At 33.0% G+C, this 23,393-nt stretch overlaps 1 protein-coding gene across 3 annotated transcripts in view; it reads right to left on the reverse strand.

The window, feature by feature from the left end:
- Positions 1–1,597: 1,597 nt before the first annotated feature.
- LOC113510619 (probable isocitrate dehydrogenase [NAD] subunit alpha, mitochondrial) overlaps positions 1,598–23,393 on the reverse strand; it is a 32,434-nt gene continuing 10,638 nt past the window's right edge. For 2 of the 3 annotated variants that reach the window (XM_026894079.3, XM_026894081.3), the window contains exons 4-7: positions 18,397–18,612; positions 16,683–16,818; positions 14,387–14,500; positions 1,598–2,304 (exon numbers count right to left, since the gene is read on the reverse strand). In XM_026894079.3, coding sequence (XP_026749880.1) covers positions 2,077–2,304; positions 14,387–14,500; positions 16,683–16,818; positions 18,397–18,612 — 694 coding nt within the window. In that variant the 3' untranslated portion in view covers positions 1,598–2,076. Of the gene's footprint in view, positions 2,305–5,804; positions 7,614–14,386; positions 14,501–16,682; positions 16,819–18,396; positions 18,613–23,393 lie in introns of those variants that run through there. The other variant, XM_031907116.2, reaches the window with a different exon arrangement.

Here is a 23,393-nt window from a genome sequence, read left to right on the forward strand (position 1 = left end):
ACAAAGTAGATTACTTAACAATTCACTCTTTTCATAGACAAAGAACAATACTTAGCAAGAATTTTATTCCTTATTCTTAGATACTTAACAAGGTATGCATAAGGCGCGAAGTCTTTTAAATGTGAATATTTATAATTGTATTTATGCTAACAGTTTAAGATTAACGAAGTAAAATGATTATAATTCAGTGTGATTCTTCTTTGTTTTTAAGTATATTATTATTAATTATTGATAAAATTAAATTAATTGAAAATGAATGACGAAACAAATAGCAATGTTAAAGAAATAAAGGAGTTATATCTATATTTCACTAAGAATACGTACGTAAAAACTTACAAGGCGTTTTTGTTATACCATCATATGAAAATTCATTCTTATATTTTTTATACATAAAAGAAAGAAGAAAGAAAGCCCAAAATGAGGCCAGTTGTTTGGATATAATTTTTATCTCCAATACGAGTTTCTTACACATGATAGATATGTTCGGAAAATAACGACCGATTGCCATTAAGGGAAAAGAAAAAAAAAGTAGGTTTGTACCATAGACTTAGTATAACGTACTAAGATATGTACTATATTAGATTGACCTTCACGGGCCTTGGACGCCAACCAAATAAACAGACTGATCCATTTGGGTTAACTAAAGAATATTAATAATCCTCATCATCTTCCTACACTTATCCCATTATTATTTATTATTTGGGGTTAGCGCAATGTTTTTCTCTTCCATTCGCAGTCATTTCCGCATTTACTTACATATGAGCATATCTTTCACAAAGTCCATCCATGTCTTTTTAGGCCTACCTCTGCTCTTATAGCTATCCACATTCATATTTTTATACTTTTTTGAAAACATGCTCCTCATCCCTACTTGCACGTGTCCACACTAGGATAGACGGTTACTTCTTAACTTTTTTATCACTGGCGCTACATTTGTACTTCCTACGATATACTCATTTTTAATTTTGCCAATTCCTATCACCACATATCCATCTCAACATACGCATATCAGCTACATTCAGACCTTTCGTCAATTACCCTTTCTGGTCAACTCTCCGATCCATATAAGATGGCAGGCCGGATTATGCTCTTATAAATTTTCCCCTAAATTGAAGGGGAATTTGCGAGTTACAGGTGATTTCCGTAATCTAAATGGCCTGACTTCATCTTCTCTTATTATTTATCACTGGTAACGATCCATACTGTTCTCTGCCCGCATAAATCAATAGTGACAATTTTCTTATCATTTGCATTTTAATTTATAACACCGAATTGAGAAGGTAGAGAATGTGCTCGGGCTAAGAGGGACGCTATAGAACTAGTAAAGAATGGCATTAAATATGATGAGGGTTTGGAATTAACAGGAGTCTTCGGAGATCTTATTTTTTTCTTATAATTAGGGAATACTAAAGTATGCGTATTAGTAAAGGGTCGCATGGCCATTTTTTTGACGTCAGTCTAAGAATCGTTATGTAATACCAATGCTGTGCGGAAGGTAAAATATCGATGTTGAAAATGCCCGACCGATACAGAATCCGAGTTCTTATTTACAGCACTGTCTATCCCACGAAGATTGTTAAAAATAAAACGACTTACATAGCAAAACCAGTTTATTTAATCACTTGTATCAATTTTTTTCTCTTATTTTTGATAAATTTGTTAATAATAAATTAATAAATCACAAAATTTGTACAATCTGACTAAATTCTACTTAGGCATACGGTCTAATCTAATGAAACAAAACTTGGCGAGTGTATTGCTATTTACATGGCCATAAATTAGGTCGTTTCTGTTTATGTACCCCTAATACTTTTATAATACTATAATTTTATGTTCTTTTGTGTGTGAAATCAATTGTAATATTTTCTAATAAGATTGTTATTTTGGTACTTAGGCATCGGTAGATATAAATTTTCTTTTCCAGCACAAACTCTTGCATGAGCAGAGGCAATTCAACCCTCCTGCCTTAGGATAGCAAGTAGCAACGCCGAAAAAAAAATAAGGCACTTATAAATAATATTCGATTTTTTTTAATTAATCGAGGTTTAGGAAATTACTAAGATATATACAAACTGCCTAATTCAGTTTTGAGATGACGGCGTTAGTGTAGTCACTACATTTGCCGGTGCCCCCCAGATCGCCGGTGAGAGCTTTGCCTTCTCTGAGTACTTCGTAACACGCGTTTTGGACACGGTCTGCGTGTTCGTTTAACTGCAAGTGCCGTAACATCATAATAGCTGAGAGAAGGAGAGCGGTGGGGTTTGCCAAGTCCTTACCAGCGATGTCCGGAGCTGTGCCGTGCACCTGAAAATACAAGAATTATTCATTGATGCATAAACGGATTTTAGGTAAATTATTCTGTGCTTCTTCTTATCATTCTTATGCTTGTGCAGTCTTTTTGATTAAAAACAGATATTTAATATTCTGTTTTTTTTTTAATCAACGATGGTTCTTCTGTGAAACAATAAACAGCTATGTTACCCATCAGACTCATATAAACATGCTTTAAACTGTCGTCTCTGAGTGAAATCTGGACTTTTGACTATATCTTCGCTTTGAAGCTTGATGAAGTTTTATTTTCTACTTATTTTAATGAATTGCAGAATCAACAAACCAAAGCCGTCGCCAACATAACTCTTGCAATGTGATTCTTTTAAAAGGATCAGAAATAAAAACGGTACAGTTAGATTAACTTCAATTTTTATTTACATAAAACTAAATGAAATGCCTACATATCTTGTATTTATTAAACAAATCCATGTTCATTGACAAAATTACATAGTTAAATATTAGTTATTTATTGTCAGATCATATCTGAATATAATAAATAAAGATACATGGTATTACAATATCAACGGCAAATTGGCGCCAAAACGCGTAATCCAGCTACGATAGAGGACAATAAATTCTATGTCGTGGGTAAACGAAATAAAAAAAAAAAGAATTCAGCGAGCACGTAATAAAACCTGTTTATTACAACATACAAGTATTGCGTTATACGCGACAGTTTATTAATATTAATGGAAAAAATAGTACATTAACATATAGGTATAGCAAATGCATTTCAACTTAAAAATACTGATACATGGTCAGCTTTATCCTGCAAAAGCAGTGATACTATCGACTAAAATTAATGAATAAAATCACATGATAAAGGAACTACACTATAAATATGCAATAATCACATAATTTAAAAAGGCAAAAAATACTGAAAGTTGGTACGATCTAACATATTTATACTGGTAACATTTATGTTTTAAGAAATGTCAAATCTTTAGTCATAAAAAGATAACGAGAACTAAAAATTAGTACGTAATATTTCATCAAATGCAATATTAATGTATCAATACAAATCCATATTCTTTTAATCAGTAGAATTAGATAATTTGGTGTTCATACATTTAAAACTATTATGAGTTTTCTTATCACAATTTTTTTATACCATAGAGATGGCAAACAAGCATACGTCCCGTCTGATGGTAAACGGCTACACACAACTAGCACAAGTTCATGACAGTATAGCAAAAAAGCCTAACTTATGAAAAGTGGTACCTGTTATATATAAACAGCTTCATGGATATCCCAGGATACACTGTGATACCTCATGTCAAGACCATTCTCGGGAATATGGTGTTTAAAACCAAACTACGTTATGTAACTCTAATAATGCCTTTACATAGATTAATATATCTGTAAACACTCTTAAATTGAGATTAGACAGGGTGTAAGAGACAGGTTGGCAAAAACTGAAACAATGAATTTAGACCATTATTCTGAACTGAAAACCAGCGGAAATTGTTTCCGGAAAATCATATATATATATATATATATATATATATATATATATATATATATATATATATATATATATATATATATATATATATATATATATATATATATATATATATATATATATATATATATATTCATTATGTAATTTATTATATTGTCATAATATAAAGAAATTATATTTTATGTAATTATATGAAATAATATATTATTTAATGAATACTACGAAATACAAAAAAAAAACAAATACAGGGTTGCACAGTTACATGTTTTTTGCCCTAGCTTACAAATTACAGGTAACCTGTGCCTTGTAACCCAGAACAGTGCGAGTGTGTGTATGTTTAAAGTGAGAGGAAGAGTTGTATTAATGTGGAAACAACACACAACAATAAACTATATAAAAGCTGCTTAGGATTATATGCCGGTTGTGTGCAGTTTCGTGTTTCCTTATTTCCTATCAATCTCGTTATTAACAGTGGTAACAATTATTATATACTTATCTATCTATATTCACGCTGATCCCTTATAGAGTAGGCAGAGTCGTCAATCACATTACACACATCTTTTCCATACGCTTTTAGTTTATTAGATAAATTTAGAGAATACTAAACAAACTGTTGCTAATTTCCGTTCAGAAAAGACTTTTTTTTATGAATTATAATAATTTATTTAATAACATAACTTAGTAGTCGTTAAACTGTACGAGTTTCGATGCAGCAAGAATGTGTAGGTTATTCTAATTTCACCTTTATATTCTGTGCTGTACACTACATTTTACAATACTGGCAGTGCGCTGTAGCAGTATAACATTTTTACTCGCAAACAAGTATACGTCATACCTGAGGGTACCTACCATGAAATGTTTACGAAATTTCGGAGCCAAACGAAACAGAAATTTGATGTTAAAATTACATAATGCATGCTGTTTGGAAATATTAAAAATGTTATAATATTGTTCCTTTGGACTTTTATGATAGGATGTGTGTCGAACGAAATGTTAAACTCCATTTATTGGTCCGATTTTGGTATAAACAAAAACACTAATTTGAGTCCGAAATTACGGAATTTCATTTCATGGTAGACCCGCTGATGTTACGGTCACCGTAGTACGGTCTGAAATAACAATTTTTTAGCTGCTATTTAGCAGTTGCAACAATTGGTAACTTACACAAGAGTTCAATCCAAAATGAAACAAAATCTTCAGAAATTACATTTTACATACAAATAGCACATTTTCAATTTTGAGCTCAGTCATTGAATCATACAGTCTTTAAAAAAATCTATATTATGAAAATCACCGAAAAAAAAAATAGAAGTAAATTAGTGTAATAAAAACTTTTTTTTAAAAAGGACTAGTTGAAAATGTTCGTGAGTGGTAAGAGCTCCACCGACAAGAGCATATCTCTTAAATAGTAGTGAGTGAATGAATGAAGAACTTACTTGACACAAAAAGGTTTTTGGTTTTTTTTTTTTGTGTTTTGTTACATAACCTCGCTTACCATGTATGATATACATTGACTGAGCTCAAACTTCATACAAAGAAACATTACTTTATCTCAATATTTGTACAGATAATGGAATACTAAATGCAGATCTGTCTTAACAATATAGATGGAATGTTTTGCTTAAATAAATGTATGCGACGTTTGACAGTACGCGTCACGTGATCATTCGTTTAATAAATAATACTAGAATGCATGTTTATTTCATTATAATATGTTTGCAATTTCATCTATTAATTTCACTAAAATTTTATTAAATTGTTTCTATGTCTCGATCACTGTATATTTTTTAAACAATTTCATAAAGGCTACAGTCAACATAGCTTTGTCCGCATGAATCAGGAAAAACATTATCATATATATATATATATATATATATATATATATATATATATATATATATATATATATATATATATATATATATATATATATATATATATATATATATATATATATACAACTAGAATGGCAAACAAGTGACGGCTGATGGAAACCGTCGCCTATAGACATGAGCAGTACCATGGACATAACAGAGTATACTGTTTCGCCCATGATACCCCCCCCATGCGTTGCCATTCCTAAGGACTCAGGTGTTATTCCTCTGTGCCCTGTAAATTCACGCCATATCCCACCCTTCAAACCGAAACACAGCCATGCAAACACAACTGCTTCACGGTAGAAACACGAATGGGACAGAGGTAGCCAAGCAATCGACTTTTGTACAATGTCTCCCTTTCATTCAAATCCATTCTATTAATCTGTAATTATGAACAAACGTACAAAATTTATATTTATAATATTAGTACATAATTATAATAGTAATTTGGACTCCAGTTCCTTATAGAAGTCGCTCGATTTGGTGAAAATAAATACAGTTTGGTATCATACAAGCATATCCTAAATATAGATCTTAGTTCATTATAAATACTCAACATGCGGTGTTGCTGAAATTATTCCAAAAGTCACTTGATCAAATAAAGTAAAACAAAAGCCGATAATCTCTTATTATAGAGGAAATAAAGATATTAATTACTTCACTTCACAATAAAACAGTTGAAATTTAAACATCAAGTAGAAATTATGCAAATCGTCCGATGTGTCATTTGACAACACAAGCAGTTGCTACAGTTTGCATTATTACTTCTATAAATTATATCTATTTCTGTAATGTACATGCAAACTACTTCGGTTACCTTTTATATTAAACCTAAAAGATTGGTATTGTTTTTCAATTTATATTATAATTTGTTGAACACAGATTTATTTATTTTGCCACCTGTACAATTTCGTGAGCAATTGGAAATTTAAAACAACTCAGTGAGAGATAAAAATTAAATCCATAGACAATAGCTAAAATATTAAAATTTTATAATACTGTTAAATAATATACACATCGAGTACCTTACTTACCTCATATGTGTCACGACACAGAAGAAAAACAATGCCTTTGACATAAAATTTTACTAAATTTAAATCAACATAATCACAAATTCACAAGATCCATATGTTTGGGTAACCAGCCCGATTATATTAATACATTACTATCAGATCAATAAATAAAATTGTGTAAAAATTATAAAAAAAAAAACAATACTGACCATTATATGAACGTTCACGCTCACTTTTTTACTTTATCCGAGCAGTAAGTGCTTTATATTATTCTCAATATCGTGTATAATGTAGTATATGTCATATATGTGTAAGTATATTTGTTATTCATATATATTTATTCGTTTATATATGTAATTTTAGTATGTATGTACATCAATAATTAGTAGTACCGCATTCGAATATTCTGACACTTCCCTATGGTTGACTGGGAGTGAATGCTTTTACCATTAAGTCCGCCATGTACACATATTTGTACTAATAAATAAATAAATAAATATGAATACAACGATTTTTATGGATGGGAAGAAATAAATCTATACAATGGACGTCTTATAATTTTTTCTACGTTCTGGCAAAGTCTACAAATTTCTGAATGTATAGCAAATCTAATGAGATTACCGTCGTGAGAATATTTCATTACAATTTATCAACTTGTCTGTTTAAATAGAATACAGTGATCAAAACGCACCAATCATTTTACTCTAAATTTCTTATAATTTCATCTGTATACTCTGAACATTTGCTGTTTCCACCCAAGTCTTCAGTGAGTATCCTCCCCTCGCTCAGTACTTTGAAGCACGAACTTTCTATCTTGTCCGCGAAACTGTATAGTTGTAAATGACGTAGCATCATCACACCAGAGAGGAGCAACGCCGTAGGATTGGCCTTGTCGTGTCCGGCGATAGATGGCGCTGTCCCGTGTACCTGGAATATGCAATTAGATTGAATAGTTTCCATTGATTTATTTTGTACCATAATCATTTGTGTGAAATGACATCCATTTTATTATGATCCATGTGGGTTCCTCCCCATGCAATAAAATGTAAGGTGCCCATTACACGAACAGTCAACATAATTAATTTCTATCAGTTATGAACAGTGTTGCCAGGTTTAATTTGAGTATGTCCTGACAAATTATTTAATAATAAAAAAAAGGAAGAGGATATGTTCTTATTTGATTTTTTTATGAACTTATATTATTATTAAATTATATGTAGTGTAGTTAAATTATAGTAGTTATAACACACAATAGTTATTATACGTAGTTTGATGATAAATTTATAGAAATCTTTTTAGTTGAATTTTTATACCATATTTTCAAATAAGAGTAATATTTAATTTTAAATGATCAAATATAGGAAAGCAAACCATTTTTAAGGACATCTCAGATAAGTCTTAGCAATACTGTTTAAGGCTGTGACAAAAATGACATAATAACCTATCATGTAATAGACCCCTAAATAAAATTAGTAGGAACACAGTCTGCGTCAAATATTTATTTATAGGACTTTAAATAAATTTGAAACCACTACAATCTTCTGAAGAGGAGATAAAAGAGTGTATTTAACTGTTTGATGAGTAAAATTATAATTGATTTTTGTATTTTCAATAGACTTGAAAAAATTAATTCTATAACACTTTTTTTTTGTATTTTATGCGACATTTTTGTTTATTTTAAACCAATTTTAATTGAAAGTGTTTGCCCTTGTCAAAGACTGATAATAGTCTTATAGTCTCTGCTCTTGAGTTTGTTTCATGGTAAATATATTGTTATTTTAACCTTATTTTTTATCCGTGTTGTCTGTATCGTTTTCGGAAAAACTGCAGTTGAATCAATATTAAGACATTGAACTAATTCAGAGAATTGCAGTGATTTTCTTTAAACACAAAATAAAATTGCGTAAAATATTATTTAAAATACCTAGAACTCAGGTCATAGTTCCATAGTATTTATTGATGAATTCTAATTATAAAATGTAAATAGTCTGAAACTGAATCTTAAATAATTATGATAAAATACATTCCATCAAGGAGTCACAACACAGACCGTTAATTGTGTGTGTGCGTGCGCGTGTGCGTGTGCGCGTGCGCGTGCGCGTGTGTGTGTGCGTGTGTGTTTTTTTTTATTAACTCCAGTTTGTTCATGCTTGTGTAATGTAATAGTAGTTTAATGTGAATTAGAATTAGTAGTGAATTTATTTTGAAATTCATGCCATAATTTATATATTTCTCCCTTCCTTTTTGCTTCAATTAATTTTTCTTATGTAATGCACATTTATGAAATGTTTATATTTGTTGTGATTATTGTTAGTTATAGGTACGTCAGTTCAATTCTGAATGTCGTTCGTGCTCGCCTTTTACACGTACTTGTATCGCATCTAATTTTGCATTTTTTTTTTCAATGTATATGTAATAATTTCGTTATGATCCGACATACAAAACTAGATTACGATAATCATACCCTTTGACAGAGATTAAAATATAAAGGCGATCTTATGTACACGTGTAGAGGAATTAACATTTTAAATATGGAGTTAGAACATAGAGTTAAGATTTCACCATTCAAGAATGACGTACAATATAAACAAAATGAAATAATAAAATATCGAATTATGAGAATTTACTGGCTTGGTCCAACTCCACCTTAAAATGTGCATGTATATATAAAAAAATGTACTATGACATTATGGAGTTGTTTAGTATCATGAACTAAACAGGTCCATGCAATTGTTCTCTAAACAAAAAAATTAAGCTATTTTTGATCCCTATACCCAAGCAATATTTATTATTAATGAATCAATTAATGATTTCCATAAGGTTTTCAATGAAACTATCAAATCTTAAATAAATAAATACAAACTATGCCCATATAAAAACAAATTTTTTTCCCTTTATTATATCCTTATATGAAATTATATTCTGTACAGGATTAGTTGTATACTAATCACGTATAAAAATCCAAAAGTCCAGTGATAGTACGTGTGAAACTGAACAACTCATCACAGGGAATATACTCCGAAGGTGAAATATGAAAATCATTTATAAACTTTCTATAGTAAATAACCGTCACATTTGTGATGTGACAAATACATCACATGATAGTAAATACATCACATAAAACTGAATATCTTTATGAAAAATTAAAAAATGAGCTCCCTGCTGAGGTTTTCCTCAGAGATTAGAATTTGAAGTTCTTCAAAAAGGGTATATTAAGGTTTCTTCAGGGTCGGCAACGCGCACGTGACATCCCCAGTACTGCAGGCGTGGGGGGAAAGGGATTGTTAATAATGAGATTAAACAAGCCCATTGTTAACAATATCTCCAAGTGGTGGACCTCCACGCAGTTCCCCCTGGAAACCATAGTGGTAAATTCTTGTTCAATTGATCACTATGGTCCAACTGACCTGCCTTCATCCTCACCTGTCACCCTTTACTGGTACCCCGCCAGCGTATACCGATAGCGTAGGCAGGATTACCATTCCAACTTTACCCATATAAAAAAAAAAAGTACTACATAGGGTACAGTGACACCATCAGACGGACTGTACACTTGTTTACCACCTTTGTGGTATAGAAAAGATTTCATATTTAAAACATGTTCAAGTTATGCAGTTTCACGAATACTATCATTCATCATCGGGATAATATGACCTTTGGAACTAACCTTGAACTAGAAGTCGTTAATCTCATGTACGCAACTATGATTATACCCATTAAATGATAGAATTTATGATCCTAAAAATGTGACAATGTAATAACCCCTTATGAGTTTTCACAAGACACCATATTTATTTTCACAGGACATACACAAACAAATATTAGTATAATGAACATGTCTTTGTTAAACCATATTACGTTGTATTTGAATGGATTTAATGTTTCCACACAACTCCACACCCGGTTAGTAACACAAAAAAAATAAAATTTTATTAAATACACTTACATACATATTTGGCTTTTCGTTTTATGATCACTGCACTGCACACATTTTTGTGTCGAAACTTATGATAATTAAGTTACTGATAAAATATAGATGACTTATACAGAATTGTTCGAAAAAAAAAAATACCAACTTAAAACTCTATGACTGTACACATAAAATTGAACAATTTCCCAACAAAAAAAAAAACAAATTCCAAATATGAAAATATTTTGTGAACACTTCAAACAAATCGTGCGTGAACGATTTAATTCGAAATGTCAATAAAATATTTTTACATTTAAAACGTAAATTTCTTGGGGAAATTGTTCAGTTTCATTAATACTATCATTCAGTTTCAGATTGGTATTTTCTTTCCTACTAACTCTGTGTATTACGTTAAACAACATTAATGGTACATACACATATAGTAAATAGCATATATTCTCTCACGTTTCCACTGTTTGAACAGATGATATTTAATTAATTATAATTTTTTTATTTAATTTAATTGTTTTGTTACATAACTAGCTAATATTGCGATAGGTCGAGTTGGCGATCATGACATACGATAAGGAGAATGCATCGCCATCCACAACTAGTAATACTACACCAGAAAGTCGTTTGCTTGGGTACCTCTGTCCCATTCGTGTTTCAACCGTGAAGCAGTTGTGTTTGCATGGCTGTGTTTCGGTTTGAAGGGTGGAATATGGCGTGAATTTACTGGGTACGGAGGAATAACACCCGAGTCCTCAGGAATGGCAACGCATGGGGGGTATTATGGACGAAACAGTATGTATGTGTACCGTTATGTTCATGGCACTGCTCAAGCCTATAGGCGACGGTTACCACTTTCCATCAGGTGGGCCGTCAGCTTGTTTGCCATTCTAAGTTGTATAAAAAAATACTATTTTACCTTTCTATCTACCCGAGAAAAGCCGGGGCAAGTAGCTAGTAGCATAATAAATTGGTTAATTGGTATATATATATCTATATATATATATATATATATATATATATATATATATATATAACAAATAATCTATTATTTAACAGTATAATACGACCATTAGATAGAGCGATAGACAACATTATCGAATCGCCGTTTATCAAGCGAGAAATTGAAGGATACTTCTGATAGGCCATTACTCATCGGAATAGACGCCGCAAAAATATATTTTTTACGATAAACAATCTTATTTATTGATAATACAAGAGCTATTTACCGATAACGAGCCCCCTTCTGCGTAATACCGATAAGACATCGCCTGTTTTCGACTCACTGACCTACCGAATATTGTTTTCCGAACGGTAATATTAGTACGGTCCTGGGGGGGGGGGGGGGGTTTGTTAGTAATGGAGACTGAGAATCCCATTGCTAGCAATATACCTAGCCAGGTCGACCTCCTCGCGGTTCCCCCTGGAAACTATAATGGTTAATTCCTGATGAATTCATCATAATGGGCCAACTGGCCTATTTTCATTCTCATCGATCACCCTTCACTGGTGCTCCGCCAGCGTATACCGTTAGCGCAGGCGGGGTCACAATTCCATTTTCACCCATCAAAAAAAAAGTACGGTCCCGGCATAGAATGAAGGTAGGTGTCGTAAGACTAAGAGAATTTAATGCTCGAGGGATAGGAAGAAGTGTTTCTCTTAAATCGTCACCAAAGTCTAACTGCGGTTGCCAGTCCGCCTGTCAAGCGTGGCAACTACTGGCAAAATCCTTCAAGATGGAGGCCTATGAGGCGATTAGCGGCTGATATATTATATGATGCCGAGTGGCGGCCACGTTGGCAATAACAAATGTAAAGTTTTTTTTTCTTTTAATAATTAATGTAACTCTTTTTGTTGTTGGCAATAAATGTTTTCTTTCTTTCTTTGATATGGCAATGACGATGACGATATTATTTTACTCAACGGCGAGTGGGGGAAGGCATTATAAGTGATATACAGTCTAACCGTCCGTTTGCTAGCAATATACCCAAAAAAAAAAATGCTTTTTCCGATGTATGTAAAAATGACCAGATTTTTCACAATATGTGTGAACTAAACGTTTTGATAAATTTCATACGGAAATGGGTGATACAATTGAGCTAAAATCGAGATAGAGGTATTTCGCCACTAATGGTTATATGGTATAAAATGTACAGATTCAGTCACGGCAGTTTCAAAACTATCCTTTGCGATTGCTGTCTCCTTTTTAAAAAAAAAATCCCAAGTCGACCTTTCGCTTACCGTACTAAAACAATCTTCTAAATATATACAATTGATTAAAAGTATTCCTAAAATAAGCGATTAAAACTTGTTTTAAGTATTTCTTTAGCATTTTGATACATTTTAAGCACATAAAATCGTGAAAAAAAAAAAAGCGTATAACACTGTGTTACTAGGGTCAATACCCTAGCAACGCTGTTTAATAATGATAAGTTTAGCCGATCGATAAATCTACTAACAAAATCCGAGCTTATATCGATTATAATCGATATTGTAAAGTTAGTGACAACTACTGCACTAGAAGCCGAAACAAGGCCTAATTGGGCGTATGTAGCTCGGAGTGTTAAGACCGAGTTTAATTCGTTTCAATTAGTCGATTTACGCATCAATCGAACTTAAATCGATTGTGTTAAGTTCGAGTAGCTTTAGTAAATTATTCGACGAGCATTTAAGTAGAAAAATAGCTGATTTAAATCCGCTAATGAAAGGGTAGTTAGGTTTAATTACTAAATAACTTGATACTCGATTATATATTTACTAAAAGCTATCCGAAGTAGGCTTTATAATCACTTGACTTCTAAAACAGTAACAGTAAAATTTGGTTTCATTAGGAGTATATCACTTATGTATGTAGCAGTGCGATATATTTTTATTTAACAAATTCGTTCGTTCTCTTCGGCCGTGTTATGTATTTATAATATTTTAGAAGCTTGTAACCAAATGGAGTATGCGATTTGTACTGTATTAATGCCAATAAATTGGATGTTGAATAACATCACCGGTGAGTTTAGAGTGAGCAAAACAAAGATTGTGTTCAACAAAAAACAAAAAAAAAACCTCGACTTTAATTGTTGCAACAGTTATTTTGGTTTGAAAACTAAACTGTTAAACCTAAAATTTCTATAAGACCAATCTATAAGTATATTATTTTCATATAAAAAAAAATATTTTTTTTCAAATCAGTCTATAACTGTGTTAGCAGGTAACAAACATAAAAAAAAATCAAATGAATTTAGAACTTCCTTCTTTCTAAAATGGGTTGAAAATAAAAGCGAAAAGAACATGCTGACTTGTAAAGTAGCTTAATAAAAAAGTTATACATTGTCAAAAAATTAAAACCTGTTGCAAGCTTACTTTAAAAATAGAATACAGTGTTTTGTCTTTCAAATTGTAAAATTTACGCAAAAGAAAAATATAAAACACTCCAATAGCTCAATAAAATATCTTTATAAGAGGTTTGCAGTTTTTATGAATAAGGGGTTCACATGATTTTCAATTCAAATACCAATCTGTGAAGGATTGAAATTTAAATACAAAATCTTTCTCTACCATAGACAAAAGCGAGTTTTTTTTTTCATTCATCTCTTAAACATATCTGAATGTTTTAGATTGAGACATTGCTCGCAATATCCCTTAAGAAACGATTTCTTACATAAAGTCGCTATAGTTCAAAACCGCATAAAAAAAACGAGTCCATTATCTTTGCCTCCCATAAAGCCACTAACTAGTACTGCATCATCCATTTGGTTGTAAGCTTGTCAGTACATAGCATTGTACTTACAGATTCGAATAAGGCACCGTTCTTGCCGATGTTGCCTGACGGCGTCAGACCAAGCCCGCCCACCAGTCCGGAGCACATATCTGACATGATATCACCATACAAGTTGGGCATCACCTGAAAGTTACAATATATTTATTTAATTATTGTTTAAAAAATAGATAGATAGATAGATACTCTTTATTGTTTCCTCCAAAAGATTACAATAGTAAACTTATTATAAATATAAATAATAGCAAGAAATAATTACAATGAGAAAACAATGGGCGACCTTATCGCTACTTTAATGGACAACATATGAAATGTAGTTTTTTTTTTCTGTAATATAACAATATGTGATTACCGCACCCTAATAATAATCATAAAATATAATTACAGGCTACAATGGTCTAATTTGATAGTAACATAATCTCAGTCTAATGTTAGTACATCTAACAATAAAATAAATAGATAAAAGAAAAAGAAATAATAAATTTGGTCATCACTGAAGCATTCCATTTGAGACACCACAACAGTGACCAATGTAAGAGCAGTCCAACTTGCTTGCAATCATATTGTAAGCGAACACAGGAGTAATATGGGTCCATGAATACGTAACATATATAGTTTAAAAAAAAATTGTGACCGACAAAAAAAAAAAAAAAACTGCATTCAATTGTGGAAAAAGCAGTTATTTCTGTCTAAAAATTGAACTATTGAATCGTTTATGACAAAATCAAAAAGCGACAATCTGTAAGTATATCCTTTCAGATAAAAAAATAATAATTTAACAAATCGGTTTAGAACTGACGGAGTTATAAGGTAACAAACAAAAAATACAACCGAAATGAATACCTCCTTTTTGAAGTCGGTTAAAAATTCATACGAATCAAAAATCTGTTCATATTTTTAACCAACTTTCTATCACAGGTGAACTGTCAACTTCTTAGCCATTTCAAGTTGCATAAAAAAAAAACAATAAATGGGGTAAAATAACATATATAGTTGACCCTGCCTATCTATAAGTCACCTGACGTGGCAGGGAAGGTATTCTTAATAACGCGGACTACCAGTCCCATTGCTGGTAATACACCCTCCTGTCAGGTCGACCTCCACGTGGCACCCCCTGGAAACTATCGCGCCGAATTCCAGGTGTATTCATCACGACGAACTAAGGCCAGTTAGCCCGTTAGCCTTTTCATTTTTACCTAGCATCCCTACTACTACCCCGCTAGCGTATACCGTTAGCGCAGGCGGGGTTGCCATTCCATTATCATTCATTAAAAAAGTTTTTTTTTTTTTTGGTGGATGAAAATGGAATGGTAACCCCGCCTGCGCTAACGGGATACGCTGGCGGAGCACCAGTGAAGGGTAATAGATGAGAATGAAAACAGGCCAGTTAGTCCATCATGATGAATTCATCACGAATTAACCATGATAATTTCCAGGAGGAACCACGAGAAGGTCGACCTGGTTAGGTATATTGCTAGCAATGGGATTCTCAGTCTCCATTACTAACAATCCCTTTCCCCTCATTAAAAAAAAGTTACCTGGCGATACAGTTATCAAAATTAGGTAATACATAAGTAAAATATCAAATTTTCCACATTGGCCTCGTGCGAGGAAAGGTTAAAAAAAGCGTACTTTGTATTTCAAATATTAAATTGATTAGTGCCAACTAGAGATAACATTTGACCTGTTACAGTTTACGTTACGGGTACTTAAAAGGTAATTAAAATATTTATTAAATTAACCATTTGCTTGTAATAGGCGATTTGTATCTCTTTTGCAAAGCACATTTCTAAGAATTCTTTGTGTTTTTATGTAACCTGATTTTTTTACGCAACTTACGAGTAGCTAACAAGCTTACGACCCACCTGATGGAAAGTGGTAACCGTCGCCTATAGACATGAGCAGTACCATGGACATAACAGAGTATACTGTTTCGCCCATGATACCTCTCTATTATTATTCCTGAGGACTAAGGTATTATGCTTTTGTACCTTTGTAAATTCACTGCCATATCCCACCCTTCAAACACAACTGCTTCGCGGTTGAAACACGAATGGGACAGAGGTATCCAAGCAAACGACTTTCGTACAAAGTCACCCTCTAGTGAATGGTAATCTTTACCTATAGACATAAACAGCACTATGTCTATAATGCTCTTCATATCATGTCTTGCTCTTAGTATTGCAGGCATTCCAGGGTTACGGTAACCGCTTATCATCAAGTGGGTCATATGCTTATTAGGCTGTCAGTTTTTTTGGCATTTATAAAAGGACAATTATAGTTTTGATATGTCCGTCGATATACTGACCAGGACGTCGAACTTGGAGGGGTCTTGGACCATGTTGAGGCAGACGGTGTCCAGGTAGCGCTCCTCGAACTTGATGTCCGGGTACTTGGTGGCGACGTCTCGGCAACACCGCAGGAACAGACCGTCCGACATGCGCCTGGGGAGTACGACACATTTGTAAAGGACTATATGTATTGCGCGGCTTCGCCCGTGGTCGTATCGTGACATTGAATAGGCTATTACCTTTCTCAAGTAATAAGCTATCAATTTAAAATCCGACCGATAGTTTCAGAGAACGTTCAAACATACAGACAAATTTTACCGCTTTATTATATCAGTATTGATTAGCTATAAAGCCTCGGTTTTGCTAACATGAACTGGAATTAAATATCAATGGAGCGTCATTTATTGAATTTAATGAAAAAGCAAAAATCTGCGTAATTTTTCGAAAAAAAAATATAACCGAAAAAGTTTAATCAAACTTGAAAGAATAACTATTATATAAACCACTTTTTTTTCTTATTTATCATATTCATATGTAGGTATATACATATACTACACTAATATATATTGTTTATTATATGAATGTTTTTATGTATGTAATCACCATCTTAAAATAAAATATAATAATTTTATTTTTTTAAATCGCCCTCGAGTATCTTTGCAAATCCTAAAGGTTGACTGGTACAGAATGCCTATAGTATCAAGTCGGTCTTTTGTACTACATTTTATTGGTCAATAAAGTTTAAATAAATAGATACATATGGATTGTTTAAGTGCAATAAAGAATAAATAAATAATAATAAATATATTTATATGTGAAGTTTAATTTAGCAAGTGCAAAATCTCTTAAATAGATATTGTCGGGTGGCATTTAACACACCAGTACGAACCGGGTTATCACTTAACGAGCGTTTATTGGTGCTAATGAACGGCTTCGTGTTACAGACGGACTAACTACTTGCTCTATATACCTATCAAGAACGGTTCATACTAGTCTGGCGACGTGGATCTGTGAATTTTCTAAAAAATAATGAAAAATATTTCAAATTATCTGAGTGTTTAAAAAGTATTGTGATAACTAACTAAAACGTTAATCATAATAAAATAAAACACTTTGTAATTTTGCGCCTACTCCATACTTTACTTCGAAAGATTTCAAACACTGACGTAACAAAAAAAAAACTGTTTAATAAAAATAAGACTGCAGGATTGATATTTCAGTTTACTATTACAGTACTTTTAAATTTACTATTGTAATCTTTTGGAGGAAACAAAGAGTATCTATCTATCTACTTTTCAATCGAATTAAAAAGCAGATTACCAATTCGGTCATTAATTTTTTTTTATAATTGTTAACCCATAACTCTGTCAGTTCTAAACCGATTGGGATTTTTTCTGAAAAGATATAGATACAGATTGTTCTCATAGAAATTTTATCAAAATCGGTCAAGTAGTTTAATTTTTAAACCGTAATAACCGGTTTTGTCACAATTTAGGTCGATTTTTGTTTGTGCGACACATTTTGTAATTATTAAATAATCAATCGGAAATATTGTAATGTTTGCGATTGTTTTCGAACCTTTGCCGGATTTCGATATGGACATGGTATGAACTGTTATTTATTTAGTTATACTACATCTATGATATAAATACTCTATGCTCTTATTGTTATATTATATGTAAATAAATAAATAAACAAATAAATAAGTAATTACTAATAAGATTTACTTACATAATATTCGCTTTATGGACGGCCGTGACCTTCTTTCTGTTGTTTTCTGTGGCGAATTGGAAGGCGAACTCGGCGACCCGCTTGCTGGCCTCCTCGGTGATCAGCTTGATGGACTGGACCACGCCGTCCACGATCTCGTGCTCGATACCGGAGTATTCACCTTCTGTGTTCTCTCTGATCGTCACCACGTCTACATCGTCGTATAGGGTTTTGATTCTGAAAACAATAATAAGTATCAATTTTTATTACTGGAATTGGGAAAGAAAACGGCCTGATGAAGAGCGGTTCAGTCAAGTCCCGGCTTCACACGGGTGGGCAATTTTATTACATACTTTATTGCACTTGTAAATTACATTGTTAATGCATTTATAAATATTGTGAGCAAGGTTGGACTTATCTCTGACAGAGATCTCTTCCAGTTAACCCAGTACAGAGAGAAAGCATGTTGTTAGCGGGTAGCTGAAGTGCTACAACTTTACAACATTTTAAAAAGTGGTTATTGTGACATAAAGATAATAGTTGGACATATAATATCGCGAAGTTTTTTGTAGTTATTGATATTTTCTTCAATATTGTAGAACATACTTTTGTTCTATCACCAATTGTTCCCGCAGTGCACGCGACGAAAGATATTTTTTATAGCATTTTTTTACACCTTGAGTTACTTTTACGTTACTAAAGTTTTAGTAAAAATTCTTAATCTTTTCTAGCAATAAATATAGCCTAAGTTACTCAGGGTGAATGTAGCTTTCTAATGGTGGAAGAATTTTTGAAATCGGCAAAGTAGTTTTTGAGTTTATTCATTACAAACATACATACACATAAAAATACAGATCTTTCCTCTTTATAATATTAGTGCAGATTATATCAACCATTAGCTGTCCACTGCTGAACATAAGCCTTTCCCCATAAGAGTTTTGCCAGTAATTGCCACGATTGGCAGACGAGTTGGCAACCGCAGTTAGACTTTGTAATGTAATGTAAGAGGGATGCTGCTGCCCATTCCTCGGTCATTAAGTTCCCTCTTATGATACCCACGAGAAAGGAAGGGGTTGCCCATTCTATATCGGGATTACACAACGGTTCAATCAATTAAACTAAGAGAAATAAAAATCATTAACATTGTTTTAAGGTTGTATTTTATCGGTGAAACTGATCATGTTTTTACAAAATTATGTGAGAGAAAAAACGACAAAACATTTTATACCGCTTAGCGGATTAGAGTCATTAAATTCCGCTACTGTTAGTATGCGTACGACTGCCAACATAAAATTAATCGCCTATCCAGCGATATGGACTTCCGCAAAGTAACACCTAGTTCAGTAAAAAAAAAAATTAAACCTCTCATACTATTGTAACTCGACAATGAATAATGCGATTTTTTTTAGGAAAAAAAATCTGTTTCCCTGATAAAATACTCCTATAAAATAATGCTAATAAAGAATAGTTTCAAGCAACTTCAAAAACGAGTTCTCAATACGGTTGTATTTCTCTTATGTCCAACACCGTCAGTTCTAAACAAATTTGGCAAATTCTTGATCTAAAAGTATATATAATACTTACAGATTGGTACCAAAGAAATTTTATCAAAAAAATCTGTTTAGTTTAGTTTTTAGATAAAAATAACTGGGTTTCTTATAATTGCTGTCTTTCTTCTGAGACACAACCTTTAATCATGGTTGTACAACATACCAAGATTGTTTACTATATATGATAATTAAATATATAAATATATATATATATATATATATATATATATATATATATATATATATATATATATATATATATATATATATATATATATATATAATATATATATATATATATATATATATAGAAAATAAAATTTATTATCGTTAGTGGACTGTCACTTTTAAAGATCTCATTATGCTTATCTTGCGGTTACATCTAAGCCTTAGAGGTCAGGGATAAAAAAAGAGATGGGCTTGCACTACTTGTGTATGCGTTCTTCAAAGCGCAATAATAAAGTATATTTATATTCACATCCTACATTACTACTCTCGGTTGTTTTAAATTAAAAAAGATAAAAAAAATCTGGCACTAGACATTGCCGTCATCATCATATCGGCTGTTTTTTTATACAACCTAGACTGGCAAACAAGCTGACGGCGCAACTGACGGAAAGAGGTCCAACTGACTCATTGCTAGCAATACAACCTATCAGGTCGACCTCCACGCAGTTCCCCATGGAAACCATCGTGGTTAATTCTACTGGAATTCGTCACGATGGGCTAACTGATCTGCTTCATTTTTACCTGCCATCCCTCACTGCTGCCATTCTATTATCATCCATTAAAAAAAACCGTTGCCAATAGAAATGAGCAGTAACATGGCCATAACAGAGTATACTGTTTCGCCTATGATACCATTCGTGTGTTGCAATTCCTAAGGGACTAAACCCTTCAAACCGAAACAGAAATGCAAATACGACTGCTTCACGGCCGAAACAGCTATAAGCAGCCATTTCAATGGTTACAAAATTATTATGAGCCCAACACAATACTAAACATCTGAGTACTCAGGAATGGCAACGCATTGGGGGGGGGGGGGACCTTGGGCAAAACAGTATACTCTGTTATGGTTATATGGTTATAACAGGTGGGCTGTCAGCTTGTTTGCCATTCTAAGTTGTATAAAATAAAAAATAAAAAAATACAAAAAGATTCACCAAAAATTGAAAAGAAAAAAGCAACTGAACAGGAAACTTCCTCTTTTTGAATTAGCTTAAGAGTACTTATGTAAGAGATTTTTTTTTCTATTTGTTATACAATAACACGATCGTGTCGTTGCTATCTGTGACGTGTAGATAAGAGAAGAGTAATTACAATTAACCTATTGACAGACAACAGGAAAAATGTTAGCATGTTTATTCCTACACTACTAGCTTTAATTGAGATAGATACTTCAAGTCTTTGACGAGTTACATTCATCATATCAGACTTTAACTGTCCACTGCTGGACATAAGCCTTCCCCTTGGTGGGTTTTGCCTGTAGTCGCCACGATTGGCAGGCGGATTGGCAACCGCAGTCAGGCTTTGGTGATGTTTTAAGAGGGACGCTGCTGTCCATCCCTCGGCCTCCTTTAGTCGCCTCTTACGACGGGAAAGATAAGGGGTGGCCAGGACTACACGGCAAGTTACAAATTGATTGGGTAAAAATTAATTATCAGTAGTGGAAACTTGTTTCAATGGATGAGAATGGAATGGTCACCCCCGTCTGCGCTATCGGTATACACTGGCGGGGCACCAGTGAGAAATGATAGGTGAAGAATAAAGCAGGTCTGTTAGCCCATCGTGGCGAATTCAATGATAAATTAGTCACGATGGTTTTTAGGGGAACCGCGTGGAGGTCTACCTAATAGGGCATATTTTAGTAATGGGAACTAACAGACGCATTACTAACAATCCTTTCCCCCCAGGAATGGGGACTAGCCACTAATATACTTCATCAGATCAACTTCCAGGTGGTTCCCCTTGGGATAATTTTTTTTTTATGGGTGAAAATGGTATGGTAACCCCGCCTGCGCTAACGGGATACGCTGGCGGAGCACCAGTGAAGGGTGATAGATGAGAATGAAAACAGGCCAGTTAGCCCATCATGATGAATTCATCAGCAATTAACCATGATAGTTTCCAGGGGGAACCGCGAGGAGGTCGACCTGGTTGGGTATATTGCTAGCAATGGGATTCTCAGTCTCCATTACTAACAATCCCTTTCCTCCCCTATCAATTTTGGTTAATTATTTTATGAATTTGTCACTATGAGTCAACTGACTTGCTTTCATTCTCACCTATCATCTCTCAATGGGGCCTCGCTAGCGTATTCCGATAGCGCAGACGGGGTTTTTACGTATCAGAAATAATCACGTATTAAAAAAAAGTTACACAGGGTTTCCGATAGCGTTCATTTAAAGAATAAAAAACTTTTTATTGTTTCCTTCAAAGAGTCGATTATAAAGATTAACGTATACGTAATATGACGAAAGTTGTTTACAGTAGATATTTTTATTGCTTAGATTATATAGATATAGCATTGAGCCTCACAAACGGATCAACTGTTTGTCAGCTAATTGTCAAATCAGCTGACTCTTTTTTTATTAATGTTCTATATACTTACACACACAATGTATCTTGACGCATCTCTATTTAATTATTTAATAAATAACATAAGTTTATGCGCATTAAAAAAGTGCAGAATTTATAAGACAAAATTAATATACAAGTTATAAAGGAAACACTCATAACCTCTAAAATAACCTCTCACCAGAGGGAGACTTTGTACAAAAGTCGATCGCTTGGGTACCTCTGCCCCATTCGTGTTTCAACCGTGAAGCAGTTATGTTTGCATGACTGTGTCTCGGTTTGAAGGGTGGGATATGGCGTGAATTTACTGGGTACGGAGGAATAACACCTGAGTCCTCAGGAGTGGCAACGCATGGGGTGTATCATGGGCGAAACAGTATACTCTGTTATGCCCACGGTACTGCTCATGTCTATAGGCGACGGTTAACACTTCCTATCAGGTGGGCCGTCAGCACGTTTGCCATTCTAAGTTGTATAAAAAAAAAAAAAAAACTATTTATCACGCAAAATTGTATGAAAAAGTTGAGCCGCTTTTCTCGAAGTATTTATATGAAGACACTTTCTATATAATCTAAGCTTTGTTTACAGACTTGATTACAAATTCTTTCAAATCATTACATTTTATGATTCTACCGCTAAATTCGGAGTATCAATTGTATTATCTGCCGAGAAGAATTAAAAAAAAAAAAACTCGGCAATTATTTTTTCATAGACATTATCTCATTTTTTTTTAAACACGCTTATATAATTGTAATCAACTAAAATGCCATAATGATTGAATACTGTAATTAATCGCTTCAATAACATTGATATTACATTATACATATCAAATTTTTTTTTAATTAACTATCTACAAATTAATGAGGTAAGAGGTTACTATGGGAATTTAAT

The sequence above is a fragment of the Galleria mellonella genome, unplaced genomic scaffold (genome assembly GCF_026898425.1).
Source record: "Galleria mellonella isolate WM207_F2 unplaced genomic scaffold, CSIRO_AGI_GalMel_v1 utg1217, whole genome shotgun sequence".
In the NCBI taxonomy this organism is placed as follows: Eukaryota; Metazoa; Arthropoda; class Insecta; order Lepidoptera; family Pyralidae; genus Galleria; species Galleria mellonella.